This window comes from Sander lucioperca, chromosome 18 (assembly GCF_008315115.2).
Source record: "Sander lucioperca isolate FBNREF2018 chromosome 18, SLUC_FBN_1.2, whole genome shotgun sequence".
NCBI lineage: Eukaryota > Metazoa > Chordata > Actinopteri > Perciformes > Percidae > Sander > Sander lucioperca.
Window position 1 is genome coordinate 19,571,206 of NC_050190.1, and position 18,321 is coordinate 19,589,526.

The 18,321-nt window shown below is 40.5% G+C and overlaps 1 protein-coding gene across 2 annotated transcripts in view; it reads right to left on the bottom strand.

Annotated features, from left to right (window-relative positions):
- The window catches only part of pacrg (PARK2 co-regulated), a 143,277-nt gene extending 128,174 nt beyond the window's left edge, over positions 1–15,103 (bottom strand). Inside the window, exon 1 of one of the 2 annotated variants that reach the window (XM_031310160.2) lies at positions 14,853–15,103. In XM_031310160.2, coding sequence (XP_031166020.1) covers positions 14,853–14,915 — 63 coding nt within the window. In that variant the 5' untranslated portion in view covers positions 14,916–15,103. The remainder of the gene's footprint in view (positions 1–14,852) is intronic. The other variant, XM_035994843.1, reaches the window with a different exon arrangement.
- Between the last annotated feature and the right edge of the window lie 3,218 nt (positions 15,104–18,321).

Genomic DNA, 18,321 nt, shown 5'->3' on the forward strand with positions numbered 1-18,321 from the left:
CAAGAAGGAGAGAGAGAGAGAGAGAGAGAGAGGGAGAGGGAGAATGCCCTGAGTATTTTCCATCTTCTCTGTGTGGCCCACTTATCAGCCAGGCAGCAGGGCAGCCTTTTGCATACAGAGCCCTATTGGCTGATTCATATCACCAAATCACAGTTGAGATGATGGCTCAGAGTGAATCAGCCTGCATGGCAAAGGCAGAATATAGCAGCTCTTACTACTTGTTAAGTGAACGGGAAACCACATGCACTGAGCCCATGAGGCTAAATGTAAATGAGTCTGAACCTAAGCCACTGATACAAACCATGTAAATACAGTGCACCGCACATATGCTGGCAGTGTTAAATCATATCATTTGTTGTGTAGTCTTTAATAATAAATTGATCGACTTATCATCAATTGACTAATCATTTCAGCATTTGTTTGAAATTTTACAACACAATGTAATACAGGGCTAAAACACACTGCAACATGTCTGACCATTGTTCAATTTGTGCAATTTGGTATGCATGTCTACGAGTGTGTATACAGTATGTCTGTGGGTCAGCAAAGGGAACGAAGTACACTTTCTAGTCCTGGCTGTTAAGAGAGTTGGGCACGCAATGATCCAATGCTTTGTCTTTACAGCCTCAATCAGTGACGACACCTGAAGGCATTAAAACACTGCGCTGGGCCATGAAATTAATGAGACATAGAAGGAAAACTACATCCCTGACCTGCTGCAGTTGCCACTTCTGCTGCTGAGAATGAAGAATTTAACTGTCCTCACAATTTTATTCACCAAATAAGTAGCTTCTTGTCAATAAACATCCTCATAACTGGATTTAATTTATGGAAGACTGAAAACCACCTCATAGAATATTGATGTACCTGAAGTCAGTGACAACACTCTTTGTTTTAGAGTGGTTATGGGGTGCTGGCCACAGCTCAGAATAGCTAAATGACTCATCCAAAACTTTTAACCTAAGTTGGTTTTGCAGGTAAGGAGGCAGTCAACTAAGCAGATAAGGAGGCAGTCGAAGAAATAAACAGCCAGACAGGGAGATACTGAGATGGGCAAGCAGGCTGGAACCAGGCGAGGAGATGAGTAGATTGACAGCGAGACAGCAAAGCAGGTGAATGTAGCTGTGCCTTTAGTAGGGATGCATCACTGGGAGCTGTGGGAGGTTTGATTTGGCAGCAATAGGCCCACTGGGGAGGAATAGGAGAAGGACACACCTAATGCAGCAGGAGGCCATCGATTTCTCCACAGAGCCACAGACAGACAGCCGCACAGATGAGAGAGAAGAGAGCAGGTCAGTCTACAGCATCACATCACATCACACCACCCCACATCCACACCCACACACATTCCCAAGTGTCACAGGGAGCCCGGCACTGACAGATCCCTGAGGAGTGTAGGGAGGCATGGGGAGATAAGCAGTCTGCACATGGGAAGAGATACAGGTTCTACCTCTGATATGGGAATATTGTTTAACAGTGAAAAACATGTAGGTGATTAGTATTGCAAAATGAATCCCAGGCCCTTGGTCTTATCAGACGCCCAGTGTGACTTTCTATTCCTGGAAATCAGTCTTGCTGCCGGTAAGGCCGACTGCTAAAAATGATGTTGGGGGTTTGTTTAAAGAGACAACATGCAGAGACCAAAGCCTGGCAAGGTCTGAAATTTGACCTTAACATAAATTAAACTGGGGGGAAGCACACTGAAGGCCACATCCCCGCTAGTAGATACCCAAGACGCACAGTCTGCCAAACTAGCTGCACGCATCCAGTCATACTAAACACATACACGCTTTATCTTTTCCCTCCCCCATATTTAGTTACCTACTTGAATATGCTTCTTCATCCAAAATTTGTTTACTCTACAGACTAAGACAGGAAAAAGGCTCCCAGCAGAGGTTGTTACAGGAAACAGTGAGTAACACATATGAAACAAAGGTCTGTTATTGAGACCTCCTGCTAGGATAATGCTCTGAATGATAGTCCACCCTTTGGATTAGCCCGAGAGACAAAAAAAAAAACAAAAACAAAAAATTGGGTGTCTTGAAAATAGGTAACTTCTCAGACGCCTCTAAGCTCACACCGTGCTTGCAGGAGCAGCTCTCTCAGACAGGGAAGCAACACTTTTGGCTGAGCTACAGGGAGGCACTTGCACAAAGACACACACATGCACACAGTCACACAAACAAACAAATAAAATGAAGCTAAAGCAAAGACATGCCCAAGGCACTTTGTGCCAGCCACCCCTGGCTTTTATTCAGAGAGCAGGATTCGTATGAAAGTCATAGAGATCTACTTCAGTTTTATCAATTATTGCTCCTACAACCCACTCATCTATCCATCCATCTATCCAATTACTACTGCTTCTACATCTCTTGCTTTGCATTGCAGGTTGCTGATGCTCTGACAGTGAAACAGGTGTCTAGGCTATTAGTATGAGTCATTATGTGCCACCTCCTCTCACACCTCTGATGACAAGCATAAATCAAAGCTATATAAATGAGCAATACTGAATAAGGGACATAAAATAGCCAGTCAGTGTGCTTTTAGTCTCACCATAAAACACCAATGATATTGCTACTGATATGCTTATAGCTGATGCAAAATCTCTCAAAAACAGTCCTAACCAAAGCAAATATTAAAAAGATTTGTAAAAAGATGTATTACTGTTTGTTTAAGCAATAGTTAAATATGACCTCCTAAGTTCAGTCTGAGCAGCAAAATCCCTTTCATCTTCAATAATAAAATGAACCCTCATCTGTTTAAGAGGTGTGCTACGTCATCCTCTCCCTCCTGAATCATATACACTCTCCAATATCTTTCCCCTCCACTCACTCTAATTTCCCCTCATAAAAAAGCTGCCTTCTACGACTCTCCTTGGCTTGAATTTTTATGTCTTTCTGTGGCCCATCTCAGAGGAATGTTGTCAAGGTAATGTAATGATGACCCTTAGACTCCTCATTATATCACTCAGTATCAGAGTATCAACTAAATCTCTAAAATGTTATAATGTGAAAATACAGCCGACCTTACGACCTTAAAAAAGGCGGGGGGTTTTCTTTGATATGTTTCAAAAGGTCTAAATAACAATCTCTTTCATTAGCACTCACATCAGCATCCGTGTCACAACCTTATTCAGACAGCCAGACTGACAGTCCAAACAAAGTCAGTTAGATTCAACAACATTAAAGAGATGGGTGTCAGAGTGACAGATGGAAAGTTGAGCATCTGTCACTGTGCTGAACCGTTTGGCTGAAATCAAAGGCAGATGAGGGCCTTCAAAGGACAGGCAAAGCTGTGTCTGAGGCCAGACATGCTCTGGTGTGCTCCGCAGATAAGGGCCAAGAGGTTATATTGCTTTTCTTCTATCTTTTCTTTGTTCTCATTTGTCTTAAGGGAGTGAGAGGGAGAGAGGAAAAAGACTAGTTAAAAAAAGGATAAGAGAGACAGGGAGAGAGAGGTAGAGAGACAGGAAGGGAGAGAGAGAGAATGAGTTACGAACAGGTTGCCTGTCTCCCTCTGCCACACCAAGCCGTGTTGGTCAAACACTCTTTAGTAGAATTTGCATAGTGTTTCCCGGATGACGAGGGTAATGAGCAGAGGTGGCTGCATCAGAGTGGTGCCAGGCCGTGATGCGGATCATTTATGACAGTATCAGAGTACTTTTGCCCTCCAGCCCTTTCCTTTTCCTGCCTTCTCCAGCTTGCTGCGGCAGAGCTGTTGCCTCCAGCGTACCTTCAACTGGGAGCACTTTGACTCAGCTGGATGCGAGGCATGAGCTAAATAGCAGAGTAATCCTCAGTGGAATTGTGAAAGGAATGTACACACTACTTCAAATCTCATACGGTTTGCAGGTTTACTTTCTTGGCACTAGGTGAAGAACAACGAAGCCCTGGAGCACCATCTATGAAGTTGGCTGCTGTGCATTTCAAACTGCATTTGGTTTGCAAGATGGTGGAACTGGTGGTCTTCTCTCAAATCTCACCTCTCTTTGGAGAGACTATTCCCCATATAAGTATTCTTTTGTATTGCAAAATGCTTTTTCTTCTAACATCTATTACAAGGTTGCATTTGCTATGACTACTGCATGGTGGATTTTGTCATTGTCCTTGATGGATTACAGACATACAGCTCATTTTTGTCTCTGTGCTAGTCAGCAAAATTCAAAAGGTCAGGCCAATGTTATTGCACTGTTGGTGATTTTAAAAGATTTTCAAAGTGGGAGCTAGCGAAACAAAGACTACCATTTGGCATTATTGGATTGGAACAACAGTGCTTGTCAGATACATTGATTTTTCTGTGACTGGTTCTTATTATGTTGATGTAGGCAGTATGTGAGCTGCCACATATGACCCTGTAGTACACGTGCCTACACTATGAGGGCCCTCATCTCCTCTAGCAAGGACAAGTCAGTCTGATGGATGGTAATGATGGAGGATGGTTGAATAAAAGGCTAATGTCCTGTCAGTTTAATACACATAGCCTCATTTAGGTCCAGAGTATGAACATTAGGGCAGTAATGTGTCACTTGTAACAGGTACATTTACATAAAGACACAGACACACAACATAATACTTAACTTGGAAGGAACTTTTCATCAAGGAACAGCTCCTGAGACAAACAGCTTCATGACAGTTACAAAAGGAGTCAGAGCCAATTAGCAGCGTTTGTCAGCTATAAAAGAGCTATAAAACATATTCTTTGTAAATCCTTATAATCATTCACAGAAAGAACCAAACAGGCATGCCTCATTGCCACGTTTACATTTTTTGTCAAAACTTGCCATTGTCAGCATGTAACGTTAGCTTGCTAGCTCTGAGGTTGTTATGTTGTTAAGGGGCAAAGTGGGAAGTCCAGCTTGTCAGGCTTATCTTGGCAATGTACTTCCAATCATCCAGATTAATCCAGACACAACACCGTTGATTTTACGACGTATCTGGAACTCCACAACAGGTGCAAAGGCCATATAGATGACGGAAAGAAACTTTTAAACACAAATAATCCCATTATGATGCCACGATCAAACTGACGCTATTAAAGCGACACAAATATTTGCAACACCTCAGTGTGAATGCACCATTAGTCATGCAGTCTGACAACATTAAGCAATTTGATTATATGGTCATTCCTTATCATTTACAGGAGACTTATATCCTCATATCCAGCTGTGCTTTTAATATGACTGAGACTAATGAATCCCCTTTCACACATGCAGTCTTTCCCTGGAATGTAGAGGGACATATCCTGCATGGATTCATCTGAATGGGAGCAGGGATCGATATTCAGGGAAATCAGTACAATTTCCCACCTCAAGACCTAGTAACATTCAAGTCAACCCTTCATTCTTGCTTGTGATATGAGAAGGACACTGCTCATAGAAGAGGCATAGGTCTGGATGTCCTCTACACTGGTTATCACATGACATAGGGCTAATTAACTCTAGAGCGGAAAATAGAGACCCTGCAAGGAGCAATAAACATTCTCCATTAAAAGCCATCTAATTAGAATGCAAGCTACAAGGGCTTGAAGGAGAACATAACAAACACAGAGGCCAGTGTAATTGTCAACCAAGCTCTGAGGTAAGCAAACATAATAGACATAATCAGCCAAGCACTTCCTACAAGGCTATGATAGAATGCTGTAGAAGTACGTCTCCATATCTGACTGAAGTTTCCAGATGGTGTTTTCCTCTTCCACGGAACAAGGTCACAGACATTTCAGCAGTCATGCACTTCACATAGCATGCCATCCACATCTATCTGATACCTGGTGAGAAGCGCATAAAGCACAGAAACTACTTCTTTTAAGTTCTACCAAATTTATCCTAACTTGAAATATAAATTTTAAATATGAACAAAACACCAAATTTAGGTTTCTAGTGGATCAAAGCACAGTCTCATAAGAAATAGCATGTACAGGGATGTACTTTCCTTTAATGGTTATTTTTAATTAACAACATTTTATGGATTAAAAATATTTTTTTAAAGAATGCTGAAAATGCGCTTCTATTTGGGTCAGTCCTTTTTCACTGCTTTTTGAAGTAAGTAACAAGGAAGCCAAAGTCAACAAAGTCAAAAGTTATGGGAGAAACTGTAAGATTTCTAAGTCAGCCAATGCTCTGTCCACTCGAGGCCTTTAGGTGCGTGGTTGATCGATAGTAATGGAAACACCAGGAGGCCTCCAGAGCCCATTGCCAATTGAACCTTTTTTACCATGACTCAATTCTTCCTCCAATAACCCAGCTGCATACCGGGATGGACTACAGGCTTCTGGTCCTGATAAGACAAGCATGCAGGGGCAGAGGAAAAGATGCAGAAAAATTGTTTTTGTGTGCGTGCGTGCGTGCGTGCGTGCGTGCGTGCGTGCGTGCGTGTGTGCGTGCGTGTCTACAAGCACCACTAGTTTAGAAAACACTTCCATGGGGCAGTTCAAGTAAGGCAGGCAAGCAGACAGGTGAGGGAATCTACAGTAACAGCGGAAACCTGCTCAATTTTGAATCCCTTTACTTGCATAAGTATGCTCCACACACAACACAGACACAAAACACCCAACTGGCTTCATGGCCAATTTATGTATCACGCTGGGCACATTATGAGTTCCTGTGTCAGGTAAATGTGTTTGGAGTGATAGGAAGAATGATTTTGACTGTGAGGGAACATAATAAATAGACAAATTCATCTCCATAAAAGCTTTCAAGGTTCAATCTTGGTCAACAACTGCCTGCTATTCATACAACTGACAATGGGCTTCTTTCTACCTCAAACTTGCAGCCCTTTCTATCCTTGCTGTATTCATGTTATGTTGATTATTTCCCGACCCCGTGGTGTTGCAGTGGATAGAGGATTTAATCAATTTAAATCAAGCTTTAACTGAGACACATCAGATCATTAGACACACTTTTAGATTTGAATTAATTCTAAACCAAATTAAATTTAAGACAGCATTTTAACTAAGTTTATATTGCAATTTGAAGTGAGATTACATTTAATCTAGTTGCACTGAAATTCTAAACTCATTTAAACCCTAATCAAGGATCAATTCTAAACTGTCACTTGTTTGATTTGTTCAGATTGCTTAATTTATTAAGATGACATTCAGTGGTTAGAGAGTCAAAGGCAAATAGCTGAGATGTGAGTCAACACATCCCTTAAGCCCCCTACACATGATAGGCGGCAAAACCGCTTTGCCGGCCGTTCCATTGATTTCCTGTGGGGAGAGTGGTGCCGCCCAGTTATGCGCTGCGCTACTCGTGGTGTCACGCAGCGCTTGGATTTGCCGCTTTGCAACCTAGTTGCCGCTGACCTTTCGAAAGCGCAACGAATGAGATAACAGCATGTCGTTACCTAGCAACAGAAAATAGCTTCCTTGCCACACTTGATGACGTTTACCTGCGCTGCACTTTGCTCTGCGCTCTACCTAGCGGTGCGCAGAGAGCAAATCGCGTATCATGTGTAGGCGGCTTTATACAAACAACAAAACATCTAAAGGCAAAATTACTACAATACAAAACAAATAAATAAATCAACATTAAATCCCTCTTAATATTTGGTTGGTATTATTATTATTTACTGTTATTATATGGCTAATTTAGTTTAGGTTTTATTATTGTGTACAGTAATTGTCTAGTAACCTGCTGTTTCTCAGTGTAAAATGTTTTCATCTTCAGGGACCTGCCTGGTTCAATGAAGGTTCTGCACAGAAAGAAAGAAAGAGAGAGAGAGAGAGAGAGAGAGAGAGAGATATAGAGAGAGAAAAAAAAGATAAAGACAAAGAGGAGGCTGAGGCATCTGCTCAGGTATATAATGATGATGCTGTAGGGGAGGAAAGAATAAGATATGGAGGTCACGTTTGCTAGCATGGAGTCTCCATCTGTCCCCTGGGGTTAGTGGGATGAGCCAGGGATGACGGTATGGCTGGGGGGAAAGGGGTTGGCGAATTGTAGCAGACTTGGGGACAGTGTTTGCCAGCTCAATTTCTATCCCAGAGGCCAAGCAAACAGTAAATGAGGTGTGCATGTTATAAAAGCAGTCTATCGGCTCAGCAATCTGCAGACCGTCACCACACAAACGTTGAGTTTGGGATCAGGCGTAGTTTGTATCGATTTGCCCTCTCAGGTGAACTGTACAATACAGCGTCTCAAAGAGGAACATGTCCATGTTCTTGTGGGTTGTAAGGCTGTTGGAACAAATTCCGAAAGTCGAATATAATTTGAATAGTAAAAAAATCAATACTATTCGAATGCTGAAATTACTATTAGAATGTGATTATTTTTATAAATAGGTTGGCTAACGTTAACAGCTAATCTCCCTCTTCTCATGTCCCGTCTAATGAACAATAAGTTACGGGAGTGAGAAACACAAGGCATTGTGAGCTAACGTTACGTACTGAGTAACGTTAGTACAGGGGGATTGACAGGCTGCAACAGGACGGGAAGAGTTTTAACATGACTTTAAAATCGACATCTACCAAGCCAAAATGCTTATGTTATCAATAGTTAGCTCGTTCTGGTTTCCTAGCTGTGTTGCGAGTTATAGGAGCTTAGCTGGGTGCTTCATGGAGACAGCTAAAGTTTATGTTAGCTGCCCTACAGCTGTCAGAGTTAGCTTCGACTTCATATATTACCTTCTAACAGCTGTATTCTCAGTAACGTGACAATCTGCAAGAAACAGGTTGCTTTTAAATCACTTAAATAGTAGTGACAGCACCGTTTGGCTTAGTTATCAATGCTGTTGGCATCGTGGCTAACACTATTGTTACTTAGTTTATGACAAATCGTTTCGGCTGTGCTTTCTAATATGATGTCATTGTGCTAACCGAGCACCGTTAGCCTTTAATACACTTGTTAGATAATGCTTCATTCCAGAGTTCTCTGTTGATTTGTGTTTGTCGCTGTGTGCGTGGTGGAATATAATGTTAACAGAGAGCGGCATGCCAGAAATGCAATGCGTCATGACGTAGGTCCCCTTAAAGGCCAGGCTAATGTTAGAAGTCCCTCTAGTGCAGTGTTTATCAAATGGGGGTACGCGTACCCCTGGGGGTACTTCGGAGTACTGCAGGGGGTATGAACTTTTTGCAAAATGCTTAAAAATATGTCATGCATAATTCCTAAAAATAATTATACTATAATAATGAATGAATTACTGTAAGTGATGGATGCTGAACATTTGAATTGTAGCATTTAAATGTTTTTCAGTTACAAGGTTGTTGTTTAGTGAATCTATCACTGCCGACACTGTATTGTTCCTCTTTATATAGATGTCAAAATGTTTTTGCGCTGGTCAGGGGGTACTTGGCTTAAAAACACAATTCAAAGGGGGTACATTATTGAAAAAAAGTTTGAGAACCCCTGCTCTAGTGAACAGAACGTGTAACAACAACCACATGCTTATTGTGGAATTGACAATGCATAAACTTGAGTAGTGTAGTACATATTTAAAACAGGCTGTATTTGAGCATTAAATATTTGAATATTATTTGAATATTAAAAACAATTACAAATGAAATTCGAATGGTATTATAGAGGAAGATTGTGTGTTGTGTGGTATGTAGTCTAGGACACAGGCGAGTGTAGAGACATTTAGAGCTTTTATCCTTTCCTTCATGTCTTTTCATCAAGGAACATATCCTGAGACAAACAGCTTCATGACACTTAAGACCTTGCAAATATCCTCAGAGACGGTCATTGTTAAAGCATAAAAGCACAGGAAACATTATAGGATGTGTTAAGGCAAACGTCTAACAAATTACAGACCACATAAATCAATTACAGGGCATGATGATGATCTAAAGTCACATATTCCACATATTTAGGAGTCTATGAATCAATTGTACCCAATCTACAAGACTGATCCCAAGTGAGCTCAATAGTTATTGACCAAATGTTTTTACTTAGGCGTTTAAACAGAAAGATGGAATAAGTTAGCCTGGTTCCACACCTCTGAAATGACTCGCACATCTCTAATTTGTTCAACGTAAAAATAGGGCTGGTACTGTGCTACAGAAGAGCATTCTACATGTAGCTAGAATAACTAAATATAAACATAGCTAGCTACCTAGCAACATTCATTAGAATGGATGCAATCAACACAGTAGAAGTTGTTGTAAGTTGACTTACAATACAAACTCTTCAAGCGCCATATCTTTTTGATTGTTGTGAGAGACGTTAAGTTAACTGCTCTTAGCAGCCGCTACTGCCATGTCCGTGTCAACTGAAAATGATATCTGCTGGATTAATATGTCACACGCTAGTGATTGGTTAGGTAACAAAACATCCATTCCCTAACAAGAACTCAGCTAATGAACACAAAGTCAGGCTGAAGGAATGAGCTTAAACAAAATGGCAATTCTGTTTGATTATCAGGCTAGAAATAGGCTAAGCGAAATGCAGTGCATTCCTGGGTTGGGTGATATGACAATATAGTGTATACTGTGAGACAATATACATTTGTCAACTGCAATACCGTTAATAGCGTGATCGCTATGCAATGTCTTTTTCGTACAGGCTTTTTTGCATGTCATCATAGGAAAGGCACAGGTGTAATAATAACACTAATGATGACTGCATTTTGTTTCAGTGCCCTGTCAGGGCTCTAATATTGTGAATGCTGGCTCAGTGGCATGGCTTATTAGGACATGTTAGATGAAATGGAAAGTGCTGTGAGAAGTCAGAATATCTGCCGTGAAAAACATCTATTGTATCATTGAGGACAATGTTGCAAACCTGCTTTAAGGCAATATTGGATTTTTACTGTTTTTGAAGTATGAAGTATTTTGATTTGACAGGATTGGCCAAAGATAGATATTTTCATATGATTATACCATGACAAGCAGTTTTATCCATATCACTGACTCCAATATTCTTTCTTTCTCTGGGTCAACTGCAATGTTCATATTTAAGGCTCTTATACGCAGCCCAGCTGGCGTGTGCAAATGTGAAGTCATGGGATCGCCGTGCAGTCACTCTGAGAGTCCTGGCATCCGGTTGTCGGCGAACTTGTTCAGGTCTCCCGTTTCCGCTTTGTCGCGCGCCGCTGAAAAAAAAAGAGCCGTGCGCGACCTCTGCTCGCGCGCCATAAATCCGGCGCACCGGCAGGATATTACGTAATTTTGACGTCACGATGGCGCGCGCCAGCTGGGCTGCGTCTAGTATATAAGAGCCTTTACAGTATGTGTATTCATGTGGATTTGTGTCACTATGCAGGTGTTTGCGCTCTCTCCCCATACCCTATTTTTGTCACCAAGCTGGAATAAGCCTCTGACACAGAAAATAACAGCTTTGTTCTCCTCTCTGTCTGAAACACAAGGTGATGACCTCCCACCAGAAGGTAACGTGCATCTTTTTTTTTTTTGTCTTTAAATGCTTGGGGATGAATCACTAGAGAAAAAAGGGGGAGTTTCTGGGGCCTGTGCTATTGATTCAATTTCTATGACCACAAATACTTTAAAGCATAATAAGCCTATGCTTCAAGTCCCCATACCCTTTCACGGCTTGAAATGGCCTTGTCGTTACCTACAAATCACAGCTCTCCGCAAAGCCCTCTCTGGAGCGATATGTCAGTGACCACAGGGGAGAGAAAAAAGCACAAGGCAACAGACACAAGCAAGCCTCTGAAAAATTTAATGTTTTTTGTTGAGGATTTAGCCAGTGGTAAAGCAATGTGGGAGTATCATTCATGTTACAGACGTAGCAGATCCTCTGGGGAGATGGTGAATATTAAAGGGCTTTGCAGGAGCCTTCCTTGTGAAGGCTCTTGACAGGAGATTTGTTTATGACCTTCAAAAAAGGAGGAAGAAGTCAATGATACTGTAGCTCTAACTGCCTCTTTTGCATCTCAAGGCAGTCCCTGTCATAGGAAAAATATTGCTGCAGTTTCAATTTCAGGTATTTACTGTTGTTCCTTTAAGTGCAATGTGAAAGTAACAAGGCAATAGCTGTCTGCAAAAAACTTGGGATTCAGAGAGGAAGACCTAGTTAAATTGTTTGCATCAAAGTACCCAAGACTGGACAGTCAACATTTTAGAAGTAGAAAAGATATGGAAGCGAAAGCTGGTGGATTGCTGGCAGAAATTGTTAAACTGACACTTTCCTCAAATTCATTCATTAAATTATTGCTGACCACATATGCCTCAACTTCTGAAGCAGTGCTCTCGTTTCACCATGCACCAAAAACTGTCAACATACACAGCATCAAAACAGAACATACATCTAAATATAAAGGTATTCTCGGAACTTACTGAATAAGTAGAGTAGAGTTTCCATATCCAGGGCAAAAAACAAAGACAATGACAAGTTGCCAAGTTTGCATGGAGGAAATATACAAACAAATAAAAATGTCTTGTAAGCCACCTGTCTTCATTTCCACATTTAAAGAAAGAGATTCTAACGACGAGCGTGGTGCTAAAAATAGGTTGGGGATAATTGTCTTAGAGGTCAGGCAAGTGCGAGTAAAAGAATTCCTCAATCTGTCGATTTAAGCAATATGACTGCCTGTGATATGCTTTGTTGCTCACCAGCAGCAACTCCCTCTGAGTAAAAGCGCCAAGTGAGAATTAAAAGCAAGAAGAAATAATATGTAAGGCATCTCAGACTATGCTTCTTATTATATGATACTGCATATACCTAAAACAGAGCAAAGCACAACATCAAAAACACAACTCTCCTCACACAAACTGAAGCAAGGTCGTCTTTCTGATGGGAAAAGTGGACCTTAACTTGCTGGTGAGTACAGGAACTGTTCACTCTCAAGTAAGACTCACAGTCTTGTAACTTATTCATGTAAAATAAGCTGAACTTGTACAGTACAATATCAACAGTAAAGAAGGACTATAATTAACACAGGTTTCAGTGTTTAAAAGGTGTGATGGCACATTTTATTTTAACATAACCTCATACAAGCACTGATAAATTTTGGTTTGTGCACGCCAAAGAAAGGCTGCCTGTGTAAATGTGCTGCTGGGAGGCTTGTTTTCTTCAGCAGCTTACAGTCTATCACCATAGCTGCTCCTATGGCCTACCACATCTGCCAAAACACAGCGGGAGGCTACATGTACATCTTTCAGTGGCAAACATCAGCTGAGGGAAAAGCCAAAGTCATACATTATCCTATTTTTACGAGATCATATTTAAAGCTGTAATCTCAAAGATGTTCATTCAAATATGTCTGTTAAGTCACTATCTTCAGCTGAAGAAGGTAACACAATGGTGATTGAGCCTATGACCTACTGATGAATGTATGCAGTATTACCAATTGGGTGTCTTGCGTGACATTTCCAGAGGAAAAAATGCTGTATTACAGTATTTCTTTACACAACAACTCTCCAGACCATATAGATATGCTTCAGACTACTACACTCTCAGCACAATGCCATTGTTTTCACACACTGGTACACTATGGACCACTGTGACAACACATTTATAACTCAACTTAATAATACATTTACAGATACAGATACAGAAGACCTATACCCCAGATACAACTAGTCCAGATTTCTTATAATATCTATATAATATCTATTTTTTGGCTGCACAAAAGCTAGTTTTACTGACCAATCAATACATATCAATAAAGACTGATGTCCTCTGCAATACAAACCTATTACACTTTCCTGATCCATCTTCATTTGTGGTAAATGAGAGGAGAGGAAGACCAGACATGACTGTCTTTAAAAATTAGTGAGCTTCAACACAGTTTAACTACACTGGAGGTCCATGATGGGGACTGCTCTGCAAGGAAATAATGGTCCAGGAAGCATCTGTTAGTTTGTGCCAGAGTAAGACAAAGGGCACCAGTACAAAAATAAGTGCACAATTGTTTAGAACACATAAAAGCTTTGGTGGCTAGGCAAACAAAATGATTCTCCAATCATTTTGTTTGACAACTCCAACTAGCCCACAAGTATGTTAGTCTATAAAACATTCCCCTTTTGTTTTAATGTGATATCTCCAAGATGTTATAAAAAAAAAAGTGCATTTTTCTTAGCATATGGCTTCTGCGTTTCATAGTGTCTAATTAATGCGTTATAGCTTTGGAATGGGTTCTAAAAGTGTCATTTTAGCCCATAAAAGTTATTGGATAATTTTAGAGTTTTCAAATCCCCATTCTTGTGTGAAACACACCCAAGCTTGTCTGACCAAAAGAGTTACACACACCCACACACATACACACATCATGCACACTCATGATAGTTGGAGAGAATATGTTCAGGCTTTCTGGTTTTTCCTTTTTCTACTGCTGCTATACCCAATCTCTCTGGACTATTTAAGATTTTTGCTCTGCCGAAGAGTAGAAAGATGATAGGTTATGCTGAATAAGAATAGAAAAATGATAAAGGAAAAGCAAGAGTAAAAGGATCATTTAAAACGTCAAGTAAGAGGCTGCCCCCTCCCACCATCCTTTTCCATCAATTGTAACTTAACCTAGATAGTGGTGGCAGGCTGATGGCAGCACGTGGGAGCCCAGACTGTCATGTAACCTAGCTAACTACCACACAAAACACAACTCAGCCCCTCTGTCCCTCTGTACTCTCGTCTGATATGTTTCAAACATTTAAAAGTACTGTAAGTGTATCAAGCCAACTCTGTGTAAACGTTAGTTTTAAATGATGATGCTCGCTATGATAACTTGAATGTGAAATTAGCGTTACCTCTCGCTAAATGCACTCTTTTATCCCAAATATAACAATATATTTTGTCACAACTTCCCTAATAACGCATGCCATACAGTAAATAGGCTATATATTCAGCTGTCAGTCGATTGTTTTAGAATAAGACAGTCCAACTTCATGCTAAATGCACTGCTAAAGCTAACTTACCCGCACGTTAGCTAACGTTATACACGTCAAATAACTTTACTCACCACGGAGTTCTTCATAGTGGCCTTCACGGTAAAGCCTTGTGTTTTTAGCTCCATCTTGTTCATCAAACAAGCACAGGTGTTGTCTTGTAAAGACGAATCTAAAGCGGAAATGAAGAGCAATGTTGATAACTAATTAATATATGTGTGGCTCTCAAAACGTGACGCCCGTTGTTTTTTATAGTGGTTGCTTAGCAACTTCATACTGGACGCCTTGGTCTGGTTGCTGCGGAGACGTGTGTTTCCTTGTTACCATAGAAATTCCATGGCACTGCTGAAAACATGCAGACCAAGGCGCGGTTAATCGATTGAGGATGCCTAAATGTAAAAACTAAAATTGCTCTTATTATAAAAAGTAGTCATATATCAAAATATTATAAAGATGGTAATATTAGAGAAAAACATGAAATTACTTTTATTTCACGACTTTGATTATTTCATTTGTGGAGCTTTTTGCTATTTAATTTTTATTTTTTTTCCAGAGGGGGACGATGCTTCTGATGATTTATTAAATCTTAACTTGGCCACCTAATCTTTATTATGATGAGGTACAGTAAGAGGACTGCATAAAGACTATAGTGTCTATTTGCAAAGGTGTGCAGGTATAATGAAGGTCCAACAGCAAGCCAAAAGATTTGTCCTGCACTTTACTCTTTTGTTCAATAATAGTAAAGAGTCAAATTGGTGCTCTCCTTACGTAGTACCGTCCGGCTATTTTAATTAATGGGCTAAAAACTGTGAAAAAAATTACCTCACACAGGATGACCTGTCTTTTTGTGTACTCCTGTGGCTCCAGGGCCACCACACTTGCATCTTCACAGAGGATCGATCCCACCCTCAGCTCATTATTATACTCGGTGGATCCTCATCCAGAAGTAAATACTTAATGATGCTCTTTGTCTGACAGGGAGACCAAGGCCTTGTCTCTCAGTAAGCTGGTTAGAGAGCAGCCTGAGCTCTGAATCATTCCAATTTAGGGATGTGGCACTTTTAATCTTCCAATATCGTTTTTGCCTTTCTTGGATGAACTGGTGCAACTGTTATTAATCTTCAGTGCACAGGCAATTTCTCTAAAAGCCCCTATTTGTTTTTTATGGCTCCATTGAGAGATGAGGGTATAGCAGCAGCAAGGGAGACTGTAAACAAGGTATGCAGGGAAGGCAAGTTATGTCCATGTCAGCATTCAATGCAGGTCTCTCTCTCTCCCTCTCTCTGCTTCCCCTCAGAGGATTAAAAAGAGGAAGAGGGGAGTTTTCAGAAAGCAAACTGAGCAAACTGGAGCGTCAGCGTTAATTCAGCTGGACTGAGAAATGATTGTTCAAACAGCACTGCGCTATCTCACTCCTGTGAGCGTGCGTGCAGTGAGGAGGGGAGCTGGCCTTCATGAATTGTAGAAACAGACATCGTAGAAATGATGAGTGAAATACAAAATATATAATTATAGATTTTGCCAATCTCTTGAGTTATGTGTGTATACGTGTGTATATATGTAGCTATGTCAGGCTACCAGTGTTTTGACTTACACAATAAAGATGCATTTGCATTTTTCAACACTAATGATGTATTGTGCATGACCAGGTGGTTCGGCAGGTAGGGAAAATATGAGTAATAGCATCGAAAAAGGGAACGACATGTATCACACTTTGATGAATACATGTTATTTTTCTGTATCTACTGTGCCTTCATCATCATGGTGTCCCTGGTTTGATCTGGGCCACCTTCAGGCTTGGCAACCATTGTCCACTGAAAGTGAAAACAGCAATTATGATATCATTAGAGCAGAAACCCGTACCTACAAAGCAGAGGACCCAGAGGGGGCCAGCAGAAGAATCTCAGCAGGAAAAGGATAGGAGAGACTTTGCTGCAGAGTCAGTTGCCCCCCAATTACCATGAAACAAGACAAACAGCCATTAGACTTGGCCATTAGGCTGTAGGGAGAGCGGCCAGGGGCTTGTCGGGTTTAACAGTTCGTCAGGTTCTGAAAGTCACACAAAGTGTACAAGGTGTGTCGACTGTAATAAATGCATAAGGGAATCCGGATCATTGTATGTGTGGTTGCCTACTACAATATGTTACACGTTTTATGACTTTAAAACCAGAAAAGAAAAATGTAATCTTAGATATATTTAATGTCCTATAGGGACACTATAGAAGAGATATTAAAGCCTGAGGAACCAATAAATCTGTTCAATAAAATCCCTATAACAGCACTATTGACTCTAATACATGATCTAGTCCTCCCTAAAGGAATATTATTAGAATATTATGGTGATTTGTTACGATGGGTCTGAATACATGTCGCAAATGTTACAGCCTATTACACTGTAGTTTGAATGTAGCAAAGCCATTTACTGTATACGTATTTAGTAGGGCCTGACCAAAAACAAACTGTTCTTTCACACAAAAAAGCTATTTGATCTGAGATAATTATAATTAACTACTTTTAGTTATTAAAGGCTCTACATACCCTTGGTACACCTCCACAGGTGTTTTCACTTTTCCCTGATTAGCTGTGTGGATGTGTACAGACTGAGCTTCACATCCCTCTTGATCTCCTGTTAGTTTTTTGCACCTGTTATGCCTCGAACAACCTTTACTAACACAAGGACTTTGGTGACCAACTTCAACCTCAGCACAGATCCAATTAGCCAGAATAAGTGGAAACACCTGCGGGTGGTGCACAGGGCCTTTAACAGTTTAATATCTAATCTGAAGGAATCTAGAGGAAAAAGTTTAAATCACAACAGGGTATGGTCTGAGTTCTCACACGAATGAACTAAAGCAATGGTTGTCCGTTTTTGGTAATTTTGTGATTCACTCTGACAATACGTTTGGGGAACTGAACAGGGGAGCACATTAGAGCATTGGTTCCCAACATGAGGGTGAGAGATAAATCTGAAGGGTCACAATCTAACAAACAAGATAGGAAAGAAGAAAAACATATATCTGTTACAAAATGCTATATTTCTCTAATCTTCTCTAGTCTTTTTTCTTATTAAATGCTAGAGACTTTTAGCTATTACCTCAGCCTTCTAAAAATGTATAAAATGTCTGACAAAGGAACATCACTCTGATTACAACTTCGAGACATATTCAATCTTTGATGAGTGGTGTGCGAGCAATATCAATACAAGTAGTGTAGGTCTATTGGAAACTGGAATCATAGTTTTGCTTCCTACTACTGTCTTAGTGCAAGTGCAACCATTCTCTGTTGTTGTTGTTGCTGTTGTTGTGGCCTTGACTGGTGAAGGTGTGTGTACATATCCAATAATCATTAAAACCCCTTTTATGTACAGTATGTAACAGTGTGTTTGCCTGCTAGACACTGACATAAATGATCTGGCAGCACAGTTACTGGTTATCATTTGGCCACAAGCCCTTAATTTGATGCATTGGGTCTCTGTCTGCGAATAAATGAATGAATGAATAAAAAGGACACTCTGAATCAATTTAAAAAAAAAGGTAGCAAAAG